Source organism: Mesocricetus auratus, unplaced genomic scaffold (assembly GCF_017639785.1).
Source record: "Mesocricetus auratus isolate SY011 unplaced genomic scaffold, BCM_Maur_2.0 Super-Scaffold_100015, whole genome shotgun sequence".
Classification (NCBI taxonomy): domain Eukaryota; kingdom Metazoa; phylum Chordata; class Mammalia; order Rodentia; family Cricetidae; genus Mesocricetus; species Mesocricetus auratus.
Genome location: NW_024429198.1, coordinates 1,589,337 through 1,608,656, shown reverse-complemented (window position 1 = coordinate 1,608,656; position 19,320 = coordinate 1,589,337). Strand labels below are relative to the sequence as shown.

The 19,320-nt window shown below is 40.5% G+C and overlaps 1 protein-coding gene across 4 annotated transcripts in view; it reads left to right on the top strand.

Moving 5' to 3' along the window:
• Positions 1 to 19,320, top strand: part of C7 (complement C7) — a 68,531-nt gene that overhangs the window by 12,264 nt on the left and 36,947 nt on the right. For 2 of the 4 annotated variants that reach the window (XM_040757566.1, XM_040757565.1), the window contains exons 3-9: positions 1,875 to 1,950; positions 4,465 to 4,620; positions 7,786 to 7,927; positions 10,730 to 10,877; positions 11,787 to 11,925; positions 16,902 to 17,072; positions 18,486 to 18,729. In XM_040757566.1, the coding sequence (XP_040613500.1) occupies positions 1,875 to 1,950; positions 4,465 to 4,620; positions 7,786 to 7,927; positions 10,730 to 10,877; positions 11,787 to 11,925; positions 16,902 to 17,072; positions 18,486 to 18,729 (1,076 nt within the window). The remainder of the gene's footprint in view (positions 1 to 1,874; positions 1,951 to 4,464; positions 4,621 to 7,785; positions 7,928 to 10,729; positions 10,878 to 11,786; positions 11,926 to 16,901; positions 17,073 to 18,485; positions 18,730 to 19,320) is intronic. The other 2 variants (XM_040757567.1, XM_040757569.1) reach the window with 2 other exon arrangements.

Here is a 19,320-nt window from a genome sequence, read left to right as displayed (position 1 = left end):
GAGATGGGTGGAATTGCTTAAACTCAGGTTTTTTTCCACCTCTGTGTGTACTTAAGAAGGGCCTGAGTGAGTATTGGAGAATCTTTAAGCATCAATTGCTGTCACATAGCCTTTGCCAACATTTTCTACTATTCTTAGAACTTGTCTCTCAAGTTTCTGGATAGCTCTTCAAGTCATTATTTAGTTTCTTCTAAGGCCCCATACCTTCCTCCCAAATATTCCCACCTATCCTCTTAACTTCAATTACTCCTTTATTTATATTCCCATGGTACATTTTATGTAAACATTGTCTTGGTTAGGGTTACTAATGCTGTGATGAACACCATGACCAAAGCAGCTTGGAGAGGAAAGGGGTTATTAACCTCCACTTCCTCATCACAGTTCATTGTGAAGGGAGTCAGGACAGGAACTCAAGCAGAGCAGGAAGCTGGAGGCAGGAGTTCATGTAGAGACTATGGAGGACTTCTCCTTACTGGCTTGCTCATTGTGGCTTGTTCAACCTGCTTTCTTAAAGAACCCAGGGTGACCAGACCAGGAATGGCACCACCCACAATGGACTGGGTCCTCCCTCTCTCATGGATCACTAATTAAAAAAATTCTCTCCAAGATTGCCTAAAGCTTGATCCACTTATGAAGTCATTTTCTCAATTGAAGCTCCCTCCTCTCTGAAGCCTCTAGCTTGTGTCAAGTCTACATACACAGTACAAACTTTGTTATGAAGTTTTTTATCACATTAGATATAGTATATGATTAGAAATTTATGTGTTAATATCCTTACAGTACTTTGTACAAAATATATATTTAATAAAAATTAAGCTCTAATAAAAATAGGTACCCATCTTCTCATTTTCATATATTTTAGCATACTTTTGATACCTCTTTAAAATTTTTGCAGGTATTTCTTCTTTTTAACCAACCTAAAGTAAATATATAAAATGTGCTTCATGGTGACATTTTCATATGATTACATTCTGCATCTCAATGTGCATTTTTTTATTAATTTTTTTATTTTTCAGTTTAAATTTAGATAAGAAACAAGGTTGCTTCACAAGTCAGTTCCAGGTCCCTCTCCCTTTCCCTCCCCTCCCATGCCCTCCCCCCAACTCTCCCATTATCCCCTCATTTCCCCAGGGAGGGTGAGGCCCTCCATGGGGGTGTCCATAGTCTGTCATTTCATCCAGGACAGGGCCTAGACCCTCTCCCCAAGAGTTCAGGGTGAGAGTTCATCTCACATTGTTGGATGGGAGTCCAAAGTCCATGTGTATACTCGGGATGAATACTGATCTACTGCCCAAGGCTCAATAGATTACCTAGGCCTCCTCACTGACACCCACATTCAGGGGGTCTTGATCAGTCCCATGCTGGATTCCCAGGCATCAGCCTGGGATTCAAGAGTTAATCCTTGTGCATTTTTGTAGTCTTTTTGGTTTTTTTTGAGACAGGGTCTCATGTAACTCAGGCTGTCCTCAAACTCATTGTACAGCTGAGCAAGACCTTGAACTTCTGATCCTCCCTATCAGACCTGTCCAGTCCCACAAGGGGGCATGGGGCTGGATTACAGGTACTGTTTCAAGTTGAGGTAATTTTAAGATTTACTGATTTATTATGTATACTGTATTCTGCCTGCATGCATGCCTGCAGGCCAAAAGAGAGCACAAGATCTCTCATTACAGATGGTTTCAAGCCACCATGTGGCTGCTTGGAATTGAACTCAGAACCTCTGAAAGGGCAGTCCATGCTCTTAACCTCTGAGCCATCTCTCCAGTCCCCAAGCTGAGGTAACTTTGATGAGTTTTGGCTATTCTTATCTATTGTTTGTGTTCCCTTGCTTATCATCCTGCCTGCTTTGTGATGGAAAATCTGGTGCCATGCAGAGCCTCTTCCCCAGTGAACTGCCAGTGGGACTCCTATGGCCCTTGGTCTGAGTGCAATGACTGTACCCGGACACAGGTAGGCTCCCGCAGAACATTTGACTTGCTTATTGTTATGTGAAGGTATGACCACAACAAAATCAACTTCTGAATGGTCACCAATCAGTGGTCATGTATTCTGAAACTAACGTTAGTAATTTTCCAGGAAGAAAGTATAACTTGTTTACAATACTGTTATACTGTGATGTCTATATTTTTCTTGATTTTTTTTAAACACAGGCTGAAAGTTTAGGGTAACTCATTGTCTGTTATTAAACAGACAGAAATAGCATAGAATAAAGTTTAAAATCTGTGTTTTGTTCACCAGTTTAAGCTTTTCCTGCCATTTCAAATACCAGCAAGCAGTGAAACAGATGCTTCATTTTATTTCACAAATAGGGACCTGATATGAATAAATCGAGTATCTTCAATGTTTTAAATTTATTTCCTGAGTAATAATATACAATAAAACACTTGACATGACTTGGATTTGGCACAATACCTCTAAAACTGTTTTTGTCTTTATAAAACATTCATCGATAAGAATACAGAAATGTATAATGAAAGAAACAGCACTCATAATTCTGCTGTTTAGAAGAAACAAACTACCATTTTGCTATTTAGTCTTCCAGCTCACTTTCTCTCTGTATGCTTATGGTCTTTATTTTATTTAACACTCATTTTATTAATATCTTCTGAGAATTTCATTCATGAGTACTGTATTTTCAATGCTGCTTATAGTTTTAAAATATCATTATAACCATCCTTTTAAGTGATTTTTTTATTGACAATAGATTCTGCTATCATATAATACATCTGGACCGTGGTTTCCCCTCACATCACTCCTCCCAGTTCCCTGCCACCTTTCACCCCCAGATCCATTATCCTTTCATTTCCCTTCAGAAAAGAGCAGGCCTCCAAGAGACAACAACTGAACACAGCAAAAATGAGACACAATAAGACAAGGCAAAAGCCCTCATGGCAAGGGTGGATGAGGCAACCCAATAGGAGGAGGAGTCTCAAGGGCAGGCAAAAGAGTCAGATTATACACCTGCTCCCACTGTTAGAAGTCTCGCAAAAATACCAAGCTAACAGCCATAGCATAGGCAGAGGACCATGCAGACCCTGTGCTTGCTGCTCCAGTGAACCTGTGTGAACCCTGCTTAGATGATATAGTGGACCACACTTTCCCGGAGGCCTCCATCCCCTTTGATGCATAGAGTTCCACAAGCTCTGAGGAGAGGGACCCCATGGAGACCTCAGGTTTAGACTCTCCACATAATGTCTGCCTGTTGGTCTCTGCACAGCTCCCTTCTATTGCTGGAGGAGGCGTCCCTGATGACAGGGGACAAGGCATCAATCTATGGATATAGCAAAATACCAGTAGGAATCATTTCATTGTGGTTTTTTGTTTATTTGCCAGTTGTGTTTGCTTCTGCCCCAGAACTCTGAGCTATGCAGTCTCTGCTTCCTGGCCACCTTGGCAGTTTCAGGGGTGGCTCCCTCTCATGGCAAGGGCCTCAAGTTAAACCAGACATTGGTTGGCCACTCCCACAGGTTCTGCACCACCATTTCCCCAGAACATTTTGTAGGCAGGATAGATTGTATGTGCAAAGTTTTTTAAGGCTAGCCCTGGTTTTGTATTGTATTAGTTATCCAAACAAAGTATCAGCATAGACTCATAATACATATAATAAGCTCTATTTTATGAATGTTAACTATGCAAGTTACCCATTTTTCTATTGTTTGATATTTAGGTTGTTTCCATTTTTTGTTGTTGTTTGGTTTAAGACAGAATCTCATTATGTAGCCTAGACTGGCCTCGAACTCATGATCCTCTCCATACCAAGTACTGGATTTATTTTTAAGCTGTAAGCAACACTTTAATGACCATTTTTCTTTATTTATTCTTCTCTCATATACTACATCTTGGCTGTAGTTTCCCTTCCCTCCTCTCCTCCCAGTTCTTATGTTTCACCTTTCCTCTCCCTCAGATCCACTCCTCTTCTGTTTCCCTTCAGAAAAGAGCAGGCCTCCCAGGGATATCAACCAAAATGGCATAACAAGTTACAATATAACTAGGCATGTAACATATCAAGGCATGAGGCAACCAAGCAGGAGGAAAGGGGTCCCAAAGGCAGGTAAAAGAGTAAGAAATAGCCCCCACTCCCACTCTTAGGAGTCCCACAAGAACACCAAGCTACACAACCATAAAATACATGCAGATGATCTGGCTTAGACCCATACAGACAGGTTCCAGGATTGCCTCCTCAGTTTCTGGAGCCCCTAGGAACCCTGCTTAGTTGATTCTGTGGGCTGTGTCTCATAGTGTCTTGTCTCCTCTGGCTCCAATAATCCTTTCTCCACCTCTTTCTTGGGATTTCCTGAGCTCTGCATAATGTTTGGCTGTGGGTCTCTGCATCTGCTCCTATAAGTTGCTGAATGAAGCCTCTCTGATGATGGTTATGCTAGGATCTGTTCTATGAGTGTAGCAAAATACAATTAGGAATCGTTTCATTGACTTTTTTGCCAGTCATGTTTGGTTCTATCCTAGGTCTCTGGGCTATACAGTTTCTGGTTCCTGGCCATCCAGGCAGTGTCAGGCCCGGACACATTCCAGGTGTGGGTCTCAAGTTGGACCAGTCATTGGTTGGTCACTCTCACAAGCTCAGTGCGACTTTTACCCCAGCACTCGTGGGCTGGACCAACTGTAAGTTGAAGGTTTTGTTACTGGGTTGATATCCCAATCCCTCCACTGGAAACCTTGCCTGGTTACAAAAGATGACTGCTTCAGCTCCGGTAACCCCCATTAGTAGGAGCCTTAATTAGGGTCACCCTCATGAATTCCAGGGAGCTTCCATTGCAGTAGGTTTCTGCCTCAACCCTTGTCTTATTTTACCATGCAGGTCCTGGGAATTGAACTCAGACTTGGCAGCAAGCTCTTTTAAATACTGAGCCATCTTGCTGTTCTAAGTTTATACTGTTAGAATAACACAGCTATCCCTTCATTGTCTTTTGACTAATGTCAGGCATAAAATAACAAAACCCTTTCCCAGAAGGTGGTTTTTATCTTGAAGCATCTTTGGCATTACTTTCCTCTTCAGCATGCACTTTCTCCAAGCCCCATCATCATTCCATTTTTTGTTTTTGAGATGAAGTCTTACTCAGTAGCCCACACTGGCCTTGAACTCATGACAACCCTCCTGCCTCAGCTTCTGAGGCACTGAGATTATTGGCATGAACCATGACATTTGGCCATCAATTTTTTTTAAAATGAAGCATTCTTTTATTATTTATATGACTGTTATTTTCAAAACAGTTACACAAATGAAAAATTTGGCATCTAGCAAACATAATAGATGATGACTGTGATTACAGAGAAAAAAACCACATGAATAACAAGGCAAAATTAAAAGAAACAGCAAGCGCAGAGATAATTTTTATAATTTAAAAACCAAAAAATGAATTCTAAAAAGACAGACATAGGGGTAATATATAAGTATTTTCTTTCCTTTGATGACGCTCACTGTGAAGTAGACATATTCCAGTTGGCAAAATACAGGTTCTATTCAGAAAGAGGCAGGTGAAAACGACAAAGGGTCAGAGGATCAGAATTAGAGAGGTGGAGACTGAACAGCCTTTAGGGCCTGGCTAGCGACACAGAGAAGGGCGATCATTCCTGTGCAAGTGCACCCTCTGTGTTCAGAACCCAGAAAAGGGCACACTGATAAGCACAGATGTGGCAAGTCTTCATTACTTAAAAGAGACCAAAAGCATGTCCAGAAGCTTTACTGGTCCCATTTCTTACAGCTCTGCTGTTAACTGCAATGCAAGGTGCCAAAGCCAGGCTGGGGCTCATGAAGACTCACTCAGCGTCCAAATTAACAGTGTGACCACTTGTCTCAAGTGGTACCCACTTCCAACCCAATGTAAGATGGATGAGTACATTTAGAATTGATTTGTATGCTTATTCTTCCCTGTTAATTGTCACTCAAGGTTTGATTCCTCTGGAAATGAGATGGGCTTCTTTTTATTAATAGAATAAGAGTTATTTTAGTTAGGGTTGCTATTGCTGTCAAACATCATGATTGAAACCAACTTGGGGGAGGAAAGGGTTTATTTCCCTCACAGTTCCATATGACAGTTCGTCATCAAAAGTAGTGAGTGCAGGAACTCAAGCAGGGCAGAAACTTGGAAGCAGGAGCTGATGCAGAGCCCATGGAAGAGTGCTTGCTATTGGCCTGCTCAGCCTACTTTCTTTTTATGTATTCATTTTTTGTTTATTTCATTTAAATTAGAAACAAGATTGTTTTATAAGTCAATCTCAGTTCCTTCTCCATCCTCTCCTGCCCTGCTCCCCACCAACCCCTATTCCATCCCCTTTCTGCTCCTCAGGGAGGGTGAGGCCTTCCATGGGGGATCTTCAAAGTTTGTCATATCATTTGGAGCAGGGCCTAGACCTCTTGTGCTAAGGCTGAGAGAGTATCCCTCTATGTGTAGTGGGCTCCCAGAATCCATTCTTTTACTAGGGATAAATACTGATCCACTACCAGAGGCCCTATAGACATCCACATTCAGGGGGTCTGCAACAGTCCTATGTTGGTTTCCCAGCTATCAGTCTGGGGTCCATGAGCTCCCCCTTGTTCAGGTCAGCTGTTTCTCTGGGTTTCTTCAGCCTGGTCTTGACCCCTTTGCTCATCACTCCTCCCTTTCTGCAACTGGATTCCAGGAGTTCAGTTCAGTGTTTAACTGTGGGTGTCTGCTTCTGCTTCTATCAGCTACTCAACCTGCTTTCTTATAGAACCCAGGCCACAAGCCTAGTGATGACACTGCCCACAATGAGCTGGGACCTTCCCCATCAACAACTCCTTAAGAAAATGCCCCACAGCTGGAAATTATGGAGGCATTTTCTCAATTGAGGTTCCCATCCTTCAGATAACTCTAGCTTGTGCAAGTGGGCATAAAACTAGACAATAAAGGGACAAGTACAAGAGGAAGCCACCAGTCAAAAGGGACGATGGTGCAGATCTTTAGTTTGTTTAAGCATTTGATACATGGCTCCATACTTAATGTGGACCAAGTGAAATTTAGGACGACTTCTGAATTTTTCACTTAATGCAGAAACTTCTTCTGTTTTTTTCTTTTCTAAAAGAGGTCCGCTTTGTAACACATTTCCCTCTCAGAGCTGACCTCTCCATCAGCTAGTAAAATTCCATTGTTAGCATCCCTTAACATTTGGATTGCTCAAGGTCATTTTGCACATTTGGCCCCTCTATTAGCACACTTCTCTGTGGGTTCTTTTTCCATGTCTCATTGTTTTTCCTGGAAGGCCCAGCTCAAGTCAATCACTTACAGTGTTTCTTAGGGTTTTCTTCACTTCATCGCCGCATCCTCCAGACATGGTTTCACTGAAGTCTGCCTGCCTCTGCCTCCCAGGTGCTGGAATTAGAGGTGTCTACCACCGCTGTTCTGCTAACTTCACTTTATCTTAACTCTTTCCCCCATAACCTTCCCTGTCCTTTCCTCCAACAAAACACATTTCATTTTTTTCCTGCTTAACTTCCAGAATATTCTGGGCAAAATGTTAATCATTCTGTATTGTAATGTATTTACTCTCTCAAGTTACATTTCCAGAGAGTCATTAGGAAGTCCCCCCCCCTTAGCAGTGAGAGTAAATCTATGGTTTGAAACCCTGTGTAAATAGTAATCTAACTGTCATGGAACCTGCTGGCTCACTGATTTTGTGGGTTTTACTTCTGTACCACATTCCTGGACAGTGTTTCTCAAATTGAATTAGTTCTTGGATCTTATTACTCAAGAAAACCTGGAATAACCAACATATAAAATACAAAGGGATCTTCTGCTTTGTTTCCAGACTCGAAGGCGTTCGATTGCTGTTTATGGGCAGTATGGAGGCCACCCATGTGTGGGAAGTGCTTTCCAAACACAATCCTGCAATCCTGAACTAGGTTGTCCAACTGAGGAGGGCTGTGGCGAACGTTTTAGGTGTTTCTCAGGTAACTTGTTTTCCATGGGCTCAGCATGCAAACTATAACTCCAATGTCGTTTGTTAACTTGTTCCATACGTATTTGTTTGAATTTATATTGGCCTCCTAATGAATTTTATCCAAGTATAAGCAAGATTTTTGTTAGTATACTAACTGCATAATCAGATAAATCACACACTTAGGTATCACTCATTCAAAAGCCAGAGAGACATAAAGGCGTGGGCATTCTTTGGTGTATTGATAGAATTATAGCTTTAACAGCCTCAACTAGTTTATTTTTTCTTTTTGAGACATGGTGTCTTGTAGATGAGACTGACATTCAACTCTCTATGTGACAGAGAATGACTTTGAACTTCTGATCTTCCACCTTCCTGGTGCTGAGGTTACAGGTGTGAACCACCACCCTCAACAAAAACAACTAATTAACCATGCGGTGGTGGCATACACCTTTAATCCCAGCACTTGGAAGGCAGAGGCAGGTAGATCTCTATGAGTTCAAGGCTAGCCTCATTACAAAGCGACTTCTTGGACAACTAGCGCTATTACACAGAGAAACCCTGTCTCAAAAAAAAAAAAAAACCAAACCAAACCAAACCAACACCCATACTGAAGGTTTTTTTTTGTCATAATGTTTGTTTTTTTTTCTGAGAGAGGGTTTCTCTGTGTAGCCTTGGTTGTTCTGGAACTCACTCTGTAGGCCAGGTTGGCCTTGAACTCAGGGATCCTCCTGTCTGCCTCCCAAATGCTGGGGTTAAAACTCTGTGTCACCACTCTGCAACATATTGGAGTTTTATGGATAGATTAGTAGATAAAGATTCAGTATGTTAGAATTTTTCTTTTACTTATTATTTAAAAAATGTCATACAATATGCTAGACCATATTCTCTCTCTTCCTCCAAGTCCACTCAGATCATCCCTACCTCCCCAACCACCCAATTTCATGTTCTCTCTGTCTCAAAAAAAGACAATCAAGAAAAAATATCTAAAGAAGATAAAACCCACAAAAAATTAACAACAGAAAGCACTCAGGAAAACATGGAGTCCTTTTTGTATTGGCCAACTACCCCTGAGAATGAGGCCTGTCCTGGAGTGTGGTTGAGATACTCAGTATCACGACACTGGAGAAAAATGATTTCCCCTTTGCTACTGGGTATAAATTGCAAATAGCTTCTTGGAAGAAGTGGGACCCATATTCACGTTCCCTTCTCAGTGTTGGGACCCTGTCTGATCTGAACTTATGCAGGTTGTGCGCATGTTGTCATATGTATATGTATATACACATATATATGTATGTATTTTTATGCCCAGAAAATGCTGTTTGCTTGGGGTCATTCGTCCTATCTTACTCTTATGGTTATTTCACCTCTTCTGCGTAGATCCCTGAGCACTGAGGGCTTCAATAAAGACCTTCCATTTAGGACTGAATTCATCAGGGTCTATGGTTGTTCTTAAATAGTACTTGTAAAGTTTCTATTTTATCTTGAAAACTCAAATCAAGTAGTAGCTGCTTTGGGAAGCCTTTGCTAACCCCTCAGGAGATGGAATTAATCAACAAATCACTTCTCTGTGTTCACTGTGTATCTTACACTCTCTGTAATCCAAATTGGTGACCTGTATATCTCTCTGAAGTTTTGTAGACCTATTTTATTTATTTTCTCATGAGGAATGCCTGGCACATAGGCAGACTCTCAACAGATGTTTGCCGTATTGCCTTGAGTGATACATAGAGTGAGCTACATGTTGTACTGTGAACATTGTGCACAAAGCATCCTTTGAAGAAATAGAGGAAGAATAACCTTCATGGTTGGAGGGATAAGGATGGTTTTCAAAATGGGATAATATTTAATTTGCTATTTGAAAGTCATCAGAGAGGAGTAGAGAAAACCCTTCTGGACAGAGAGAATGATGTATTAAGTCATTGAGATGACAGAAAACTTGGACCTGCACCCATACACATGGTCCAATATGCAGAGGGCATAGGAAGGCTGGTAAGGAAAAGTCTAGGATGATGCTAGGGAGAAAGACAGGGCCAAGGTTATCTGATACCCACTGATGCTTTCTCAGTGTTCTGAGTTATCATAGCAGTGATGCTGCTGACTTATAATCGTTCCTGTCTTCATAGTTTTTACTAGCAGATTATACTGCATATGAAAAGTCTGGCAATCACCACAGCATACTTATTTGTTTCTCAACAGCAGGAAGTCTTCCACAGAGTAAATGCTGTAAACCATAGAGTTTTTTTAAGTTACTCATTTTTATTTTATGTGCATTTGTGTTTTGCCATGAGTGTTAGATCCCCTGAAACAGGAGTTACAGACAGTTGTAAGCTGCCATGTGGGTGCTAGGAATTGAACCAGGGTCCTCTGGAATAACAGTGCTCTTAACCATTGAGCCATCTCTCCAGCCCTCTTTTCTAGTTTCTTTGCTCTAAAAATTTATACATCTGAATCACCAAGAAAAGCACAAGTTTAGCATCTAGATGAACAACTACAGAAACAAAATAAAAGAGTCAAGGATTCTGACATCTATCTCTCTTACCAGTATTGTGTGGGACTTGAGGGATGCAGACAACAATGCTTGATGATTGCGGCTTTGAGTTCAGGTCTATTTTCAGTTTGCATCTGGAGAAGGTGAAAGACACTTCTGTGTGTTTCAAAATGGAGATCAAAACTATCGCTAGTTCTTTTCTAGAGAGGCTGAAGGTTTGTCTGAGACCCACACGAGTCTATCAGTGCAGTGCTGGGGTGATCCCAGCCTTTATTCTTCCCCCTTCCCTCTTTTATATTTTCTGGGAGCTTCTCTCCTGTCCAGGCCAGTGCATCAGCAGATCCTTGGTTTGCAATGGGGATTCTGACTGTGAAGAAGATAGTGCTGATGAAGACAGATGTGAGGATGCAGAAAGCAGACCTTCCTGTGACATTGATAAACCTCCTCCCAACATAGAACTTACTGGCAATGGGTAAGATGCTGAGAGGCCTTCCAAGAATACCAGTGGGTTGTAGTTTTTACTTTTGTTCTGTTTTGTGGCTTCGTGACTCTAATAATAAGCTCAGACATCTTTGCCACGTCCTGCTCCAATTAAAAATTCATACTTGAGTACCTATAGATGCACGTGGTAAAATGCTGTTGTTCCAGCTACACCAGGATTTATCACCGGGCATCTCCCATCAAGGGAAACCTCTGCACCATGAAAATCTGGACAGTTGGTCGTTCTAAGAGCAGAAAAAGGAGGAGGGAGAACAAAGAAATGAGAGAGAGAGGGGGGGGAGGGAGGGAGAGAGAAGAGAAGGAGGAGAAGGGAGAAGACACAGTTGAAAGTGAGATTATCTTTTAAGAAATTAGGATTAAGCTAATTTTAGTCTTCTATTTTCTAAAATAATCTGCTTTAGAAAAATCAACGTGAACTTCCCTTCAATAGCTTCAAGTTTATTAACAAGAAAGAGGCAGAGTTACTTTAAGGAACATTCTTCAGCCTGCTAAGAGCACGAGCTGGGAACTCCGGTAGCAAGCAATCTCAGCTCCCCAATAACCTTGATTGTATTGGTTTTATCTATAGAATCAATTCTAAAGCAGCTGTTGCCATAGATACCACAGACCTGCACGCCCCAAATATGTTCTCAGGCTGACAGGACGTTGGATTTCCTCTGCTGTTAGTGTTAACTCTGCCGCCATCAGGAGGAGCAGGCTGATGCATGGCAGGCGGGCATTAGGGTATTACTCCTTCTCAGGTGTTGAACTGTAGAAGATTTTAGTGATTTATTTCTACAGGCTTTACTCATATTTTTTTTTCTCCAGCAGGTATTAGTTCTGGTTTTTAGTTACCTCCCTCCCCCCACCAGCCTTCTCCTCCTCTCTCTCCTTCTCACAGTTACAATGCACTCACAGGCCAGTTCAGGAACAGAGTCCTCAACACCAAAAGTTTCGGTGGTCAGTGCCGGAAAGTGTTCAGTGGGGATGGAAGAGACTTCTACAGACTGAGTGGAAATATCCTGTCTTATACATTTCAGGTACTTAATTACACCGGCTTAGTTCCTTGTCAGCAATCATTGTTTATGTGCATCAAGATTTTAGCACTTGTTGGGAATTTGCTTATGGTTTAATATGTGGTCATTTTTTATTATTTTAAAATTTCATATGTATATATACACACATATATACACACTATGATATAACACATAATATATATATACACACACATACACACATACTGTTTTGATATCATCATTCCCCTCTCTCTAATTCCTCTCCTTACTATGCTTACTTTTGCCTTCCAACTTCATGTACTTTTTGTTAGGAAAACAAACCCCAAACCACAGAGTCCATTTACTGCTATCTGTATGTACACGGGCATGGAGCCATCTAATGGAGCATGGGCAGCTTCTCGGGCTCCACATCTTTACCTCTCCCAGCAGCCGTCCATTGCCAATGGCTCCGCAGCTAGCAGTGAGACTTCGGTAGCCTCTCCATTATTCATACTGCAGTTTTGGCTGCTGGATCTTGTGCAGGCATTGTGCATTCAGTCCTAACTGTGGTGAGTTCATGTGGCCAAATTTCGTAAATGTTTGTGTATGCTTAAAAGGAATTCATGTTTTTGAAGTCTGGGATACAGGTTAATAATACGTCTAACATGCCTCTTAAGCTTCTGTTTCATGTGAGCTCAGGACCTTTTAGCATCTGCCCTGTATGAGTGTTAGCATTCAAGGTTCTGGCTGTGCCTGGTTACAATGATTTCCTTACTGTCTTAGTGGTAGTTCATTTAAAATGCTTATTTTAAAACTGTGACACAACTTATGTTTACATAGTAGTCTGGTAACATACGCTTGTAATGGGAAGGAAACCAATAAAGCAAATGCCTATGTACTTCTAATATCACATATTGAAGTAGAGTCTATCCAGTGACTCACAGGCCTCTACACACTCATCTTTGATAACACCAGGAGAACTGCTGTCCTGTGTTTTACACTAAATGCTTTCCTTGTTTTGCTCTGAATGTTTATCACATATATATCTACATGTATCTACATATCTCTAAATAACTGCTTTTGTCATTTACAGAAATAGAGTAATTAATAATTTTATTATTGATTTTTTTTGCTAAAATATGTTTTTGAGATTTATTCATGTTCCTGAAGATGGATTTTTTATTCCTGTTCTCATTTCTTTTCTTATGAAAACACTTTCAACATTCCTGTGCACGGATCTTACAAAAATTCCTAGGGTTGTACACCTACTTCTTGAATCACCATTTTGTAGGATCTGCACAATGAAACTTTACTATGATCCCACAATGTCTGTATCCATTGATATTCTAACAGCAGTGTGGACAAGCAGTCATGGTTCCATGCTGTCCATACTGGTCCTATCTGACTACTCATCTTTGCTTTAGATCAGAGTCCCTCTTGCTCTTCAGATGCCCCTGTTGTCCTTGTCCTGGTTCTGGGTACCAACACAAAATCTGCTTATACAGAATTCTTAAGGATTTAAGACCTTTCCTGAGGATTTTGGTGGAGGAGGAGGGCTCCCAAGTCCAGTACCCTGAACACATTCCACCCATTCCAGTTTATGTTCCAACCCTCAAAACTCTCTTCACAGCTTCATTAAAGTGGACTTTCTGGTCTCATTCTGTCTTAACCTGTTTGCTGGTTTCATCTTCCAACAGCTACCTTTTTACTCTTTTTCTGTACTTCATCTCAGAATTTCCTGCATTTCCAGTTGAGTTATCACTACATTTACCTTTCATTTTTTTTAAAAAAGAAAAATGACTGCTATTGAGACTGGATGACTTTCTTCCTGCTCAGATGAGGCCTCTAGAGAAGCAGTTTTGACTATGAGTACTAAGCCTTAACCTCCAATTTATAGTAGAATGAGTTAGTTACAGTGAATACTTACTAAATCCTGGAAGTAGAGGAGTCCCATGGATAGAGAAGACAGCAAGGAAAAGAGGAATGAAAGTGAATAATAGAGGGGATGAATATGACACAAGTGCATAAAATTTGTGTATGGAAAGGCCATCATGAAATCTCTAACTTTTGTGTAGTTATAATATACTAAAAAGGTTATCAAGCCAAGTAAGTATGACATTAAAACTGCCTTGAGAAACAAGTATAGCTGCCAACTTTTGAGTAACTACTCTGTATTTGCTCTTTTTTAAGCAACAGGTATAGATTTAATCCCTGTACTAGTCTTGGAAGGTAATATTTTCCTAGCCTGTCATGTGTCAATTGAGGCTTGGAAAACTGTCTTATTCCACATTACCACATTAAAACAGTGTAATCTACATCGAGAGACTCAGATTCTGCAGCCCTTTATTTTTCTGTTACGCTTTGCTTTCCTCATTTCTTGCATTTACTTTCTTTTTCAATTCTGAATTATATATAATAAATAACATGTATTATATTTTAACCTCTGACTAGGAAGGAGAGCGTGAGATATGGCCATGTAGAAACTAATAATTATTGTTCAACTGCTATTCCTGGAAGGATATGTTACTAATTCTTTCATAATTACAACCGAGAGAGATTGCATTTAAACTTTCAAAAGGGTCAAATTTAGAATGTTACAGAAAAGAGGGAATAATGAGGAAGAATATTTCCAAGTTAGTTGGAAGGAGACACGCTGGAAGCCTGTAGCCTCTGGAGAGCATGATTTAATGACAGCATGATCCTGACATTCATTTTCCTCAGTAGGGCTTGGTGTGGGGATTGACATCTGAAATGCCTTTCCTGTCACCGAGACTGAAGGTGTTTGTCAGAAGTAGAGGGAAATTATAGCCTGTTATTGAGTGCAGAATAGCGATGATTTGCAAATCCAGCCTGAGCGAAGTCAGGTGGAAGCAACAGGCCATGAGCCAGTCATCTGAGTGCTAAATGCAGATGGGGAGGCGGGGTCCGCAAGGGCTCCCCAGAGTGCCAACAAACCGACCGGCCTAGGGCTCACCGTGTGGTCAGCTCTCCACAGGACAGAGGGTGGCTTCTGACTTATATGGGACATCAGTATTAGCAAGCAGGAAACATGTCTCATCGCTTATAATCTGCATGTCGGTTATTAGCAATGCAGGCTCCTAGGGAAAGCCTGGTTTCCTCTTGACTAAGCCACTAACCTGTCATATCCATCCTCTACTTATTCATACTTTTCACACACAAAAGGCTACTGGAAACACATTCATAAAAAAAGTAACAAAATGACTGTGAAGGTGTCTACAACCACAGCAATGCCCCTGTGCCATTTGGTTTCAGATAAACCAATATTTAAGTTGTTTTTATTTGTGTTTATTTTGAGAAATATGAATGCAGTGCCAAAGTTTTTGTTTCTTTTCCCCCACCTTCAAATCTACAATTCTAATCTCTGATTCCTGATATCCAATAATATTCCTGTCTGGTTTACTGCAATCTCTTCTTACTTCTGTGAGCCCTACACATGGCTGTAGGCATGATCTTTTTCAAGACTGTGATTTTATTAATTTTCATTCTTTTACCTCAGATAACAGATTCTCCCAATCACTAATTTAAACATCCAGCACACTAACGTCCCAGGTATTTTTTTTTTAAAGATTTATTTATTATGTATACAAGGTTCTGCATGTACACCCGCAGGCCAGAAGAGGGCACTGGGTCTCATTATAGATGGTTTTGAGCTACCTTGTGGGTGCTGGGAATTGAACTCAGGACCTCTGGAGGAGCAGCCAGTGTTCTTAACCACCGTGCATCTCTCCAGCACCCTCATCCCAGGTATTTTGACTCAATTTATTATTGACATACCCATCATTCAACATCATGGAGACCTTTTCTTCAACTTGTTCTTTGTTGCCATCAGTACATTTCATTTGCTTTTTGCTGCCTTCCCATTTCATCTTAGCCTTCATAGTTCTTCCCCGGGCAGTGTCTTCTCTCTGAAAACCTCTCCTTGGTTTCTGTGTTTAGTATGTGTGCCTATGAAACAATGTTTCATTATGATGTGTCCCTTCATTATTTATTTTTCTTTCTTTGAACTAGTCTCACTCTGTAACTCAGTCTGCCTGGAACTCACAAAGTAGCCCAGCCTCAAATGTGTTATAACCCCACCCTGCAACACTCAGCCTTTGAAGTGATGGGATTACCCCTGTGAGCTGCAACGCTTGTACCATGGTATTTTCAGATGTGTCTGCCATCCTGTTTTGTTCATATTCACTTGCATTCCTGTTTGTGGTCTCTCCTCTTCTCCTACTGATGTCTTTTTTTTTTTCAAGAGCCGAATGCTTCAAGTTCTCTGTTGATATAGCTGTATGAATTTGCTCACTTCTAGGCTAAATGCTGAGTAAAGAAAACAGAATGCATTTGTGGACAAATGTGTTTTGTGAGTCATGTGGAGTTGCTATTATTGGATACTATAGCTCCTGCGCAGCAGAATTGTCTTAGAACAAATGCCTGTAGACAGGCCTGGCTTTGATGCCAGTCACAGTTGTTTTGTATAAGTGTAGAGACTTGTGTTTGTGGGAGACTGTGTGAAGAAAGCAGGTATCTTTTTAAAAAATTATTTTATTTATTTATTTGTTTTTTTCCTTTAAAAAAAAAATAAATTAGAAACAAGCTTGTTTCACATGTCAGTCACAGCTCCCTCTCCCTCCCCTCCTCCCCATTCCTCCCCACCAGACCCCCCCAGTCCGCCACCCAATCTCCACTCCGATCCTCAGGGAGGGTGAGGCCCTCCATGGTGGGTCTCCAGAGTCTGTCATGTCATTTTAATTTTATTTATCTATATATTTATTTATTTTTATTTTATGTGCATTGGTGTTTTGCCTGCATGTATGTCTGGGTAAGGGTGTCAGATCTTGGAGTTACACATAGTTTTAGCTGCTAGGGATTGAAGTTGGGAGAATGGTCAGGGCTCTTAACTGCTGAGCCATCTCTCCAGACCTGAAAACAAGCATCTTAATTGATACAACTAAAGCATCTTGGATGTGTATCACACCCTTAATTAGTTATAGTAGAAATTCTTTTCCTTACAGGTCAAAATAAATAATGATTTTGACTACGAGTTTTATAATAGCAGTTGGGCATATATAAAGCAGACATCCAGAGAATACAAATCATCTTCGTCAAGCAAGATATTATTTTTCTCTTCCTCATCTGATCACAACAGTCATAATTCAAAGACCAAGGAAGTCTACATGAAAAAGGTTAGTATGAAACCTTAACTAATTTTTTTTCTGTTCTTAACTGGTATTGAGTGTTATTAACATTAACAAAAGTGTATTTGTCAAAAGTACTAGTTTTCTGATTGACATTAAGGCAAAAATAACTCCTTTAAGAGACAATGAAGTCTTTTTTTTACATAAATTTTTATTTAAATTAGAAACAATCTTATTTTACATATCAATCCCAGTTCCCTCTCCCTCCCATCCTCCTATACCCCCACCAATCCCCCCCATTCCACCCCTGTCCACTCTTCAGGGAGGGTGAGGCCTTCCATGGGGAATCATCAAAGTCTGTCCCATCATTTAGGGCAGGGCCTAGGCCCTCCCCCAACAATACATTCTTTAAAAGTATGATATTTTTTGTTATTTATGACAATATATTTATCTTTTTTTCTAGTTAAATATTTGTTTTTATTATTATTACTAATATTATTATTTGAGACAGGTTTTGTGTAGTCTTAGTTTTCCCTTGAATCTGTTATGCAGCTGAGGCTAGCTTTGAACTACTGATCATCTTTCTTCTACCTTTCAAGTGCTGGGATTACAGGTGTGTACCATTGTGCCTGGCTTGTTTCATTATTTCCCTTTGCCCATTTCCTTTCCTCCCTCCGTCCCTCCCTCCGTCCCTCCGTCCCTCCGTCCCTCCGTCCCTCCGTCCCTCCGTCCCTCCGTCCCTCCGTCCCTCCCTCCCATCTTCTCCCCTCCCTCCCTCCTTCCTTCATTCTTTTTTTTTGAGGCAGGATCTAGAATTCTGGGTTAATAGGCATAACCCATGATGCCTGATTGCTTTATAAACCTAACAGTTTGTTTAATCATGAAAGAAAAGCATGCAGAAACCAGACTTATTGGTTTTATAACTAAGAAACTGGCTGTGGAATACCAATGAGTAAAGATGTTTATCATCTCTGTGTTACACTGCTCACATGTAGGGATTTAGTGCAAGGTCTGCCTTGAAAATTATTAAAAGATTATTTGGAAAAGTTCAAAAGACCTCATTAAATAAATAGCTTAACCTATAAATATCCTTGTATGAGATATAAGCAATATATTCTCCTTACCTATAAGTTATGACCCAAATGTGACTCTAAAATATATTACTTTGAACACTTTCTTCAAAACTACTTAGGCAGGCATAATGCAGTCAGTTCTCTTTTCCTAGTCCAGATGAGCATTGCTCAGATATCCTCCTTACCTCAGATACCATCCTTATTTGGGCTCCAGATATCTTCAGGGTACTTCATGAAGGTGAGCTCAGCAGAAACCTCATTACAAGTTGAGAAAACTAGTGCTGTGTCTTGGGAATTGGCAGCTGATCAAGCTGATGGATAGGGAACTACTTTTCATATCTTTTCATCTTCTACCTAAAACTCCTTTTGCTCTTTCTTTTCCCCACAGAGTTATAAATTGCTGGTTGTTCGGAACAGTGTAGAAGTGGCCCAGTTCATTAACAATAATCCTGAATTTTTACAACTTGCTGAACCATTCTGGAAGGAACTCTCCCATCTTCCCACTCTATATGACTACAGTGCCTACCGACGGTTAATTGACCAGTATGGGACACACTATCTGCAGTCCGGGTCCTTAGGAGGAGAATACAGAGTTCTATTTTATGTGGACTCAGGATATAGCAAACACAGTGGTATGGTATTAAACATATTACCTGAACACATCTGAAAATTTTAAAAGGGAGAGTATACATGGTTAGCATAAACGTTTAAGCTGTGAAATTCGATAGAGACTTAAACTGCAGAGGAGCCCAACATTGCAGGAATCTATTATACTCTACTTAAAGTTCCCCATGGTTTAAGAAATGTCTGCCTACTCTTTTGAATAATATCTAGTTCAGCCATTACCATCATTGGCTGTCTCTAGAGAGTGTTAAATTTTATAATACTTTACAATCTTTCCCATTTCTCTGATTAAAAAGTACTTCTTTTTTTAAGTAGATGTCTAAGTTAGCTTCCAAAGCAATGGTTTTGTTACACATCTTCATACATAATTTGTTCTCATTTATCCCCCTCATTCATGGCCTTTTCTCTGTAGCCCACATCCCTCTTCTTATCTATTCGCACCTCCTATAATAGTCCCTTTACTTTTGTGTCACATATATTCCATCACTCTCCTTTCTCAAGATTACTTCTCTCATGGGCCATCTCTAATCCTCCCCTCTCTTTCCCCCTACTCTCCCCATATTGAAATCTAGCTTCCACAGAAGGAAAACTATTAGCAT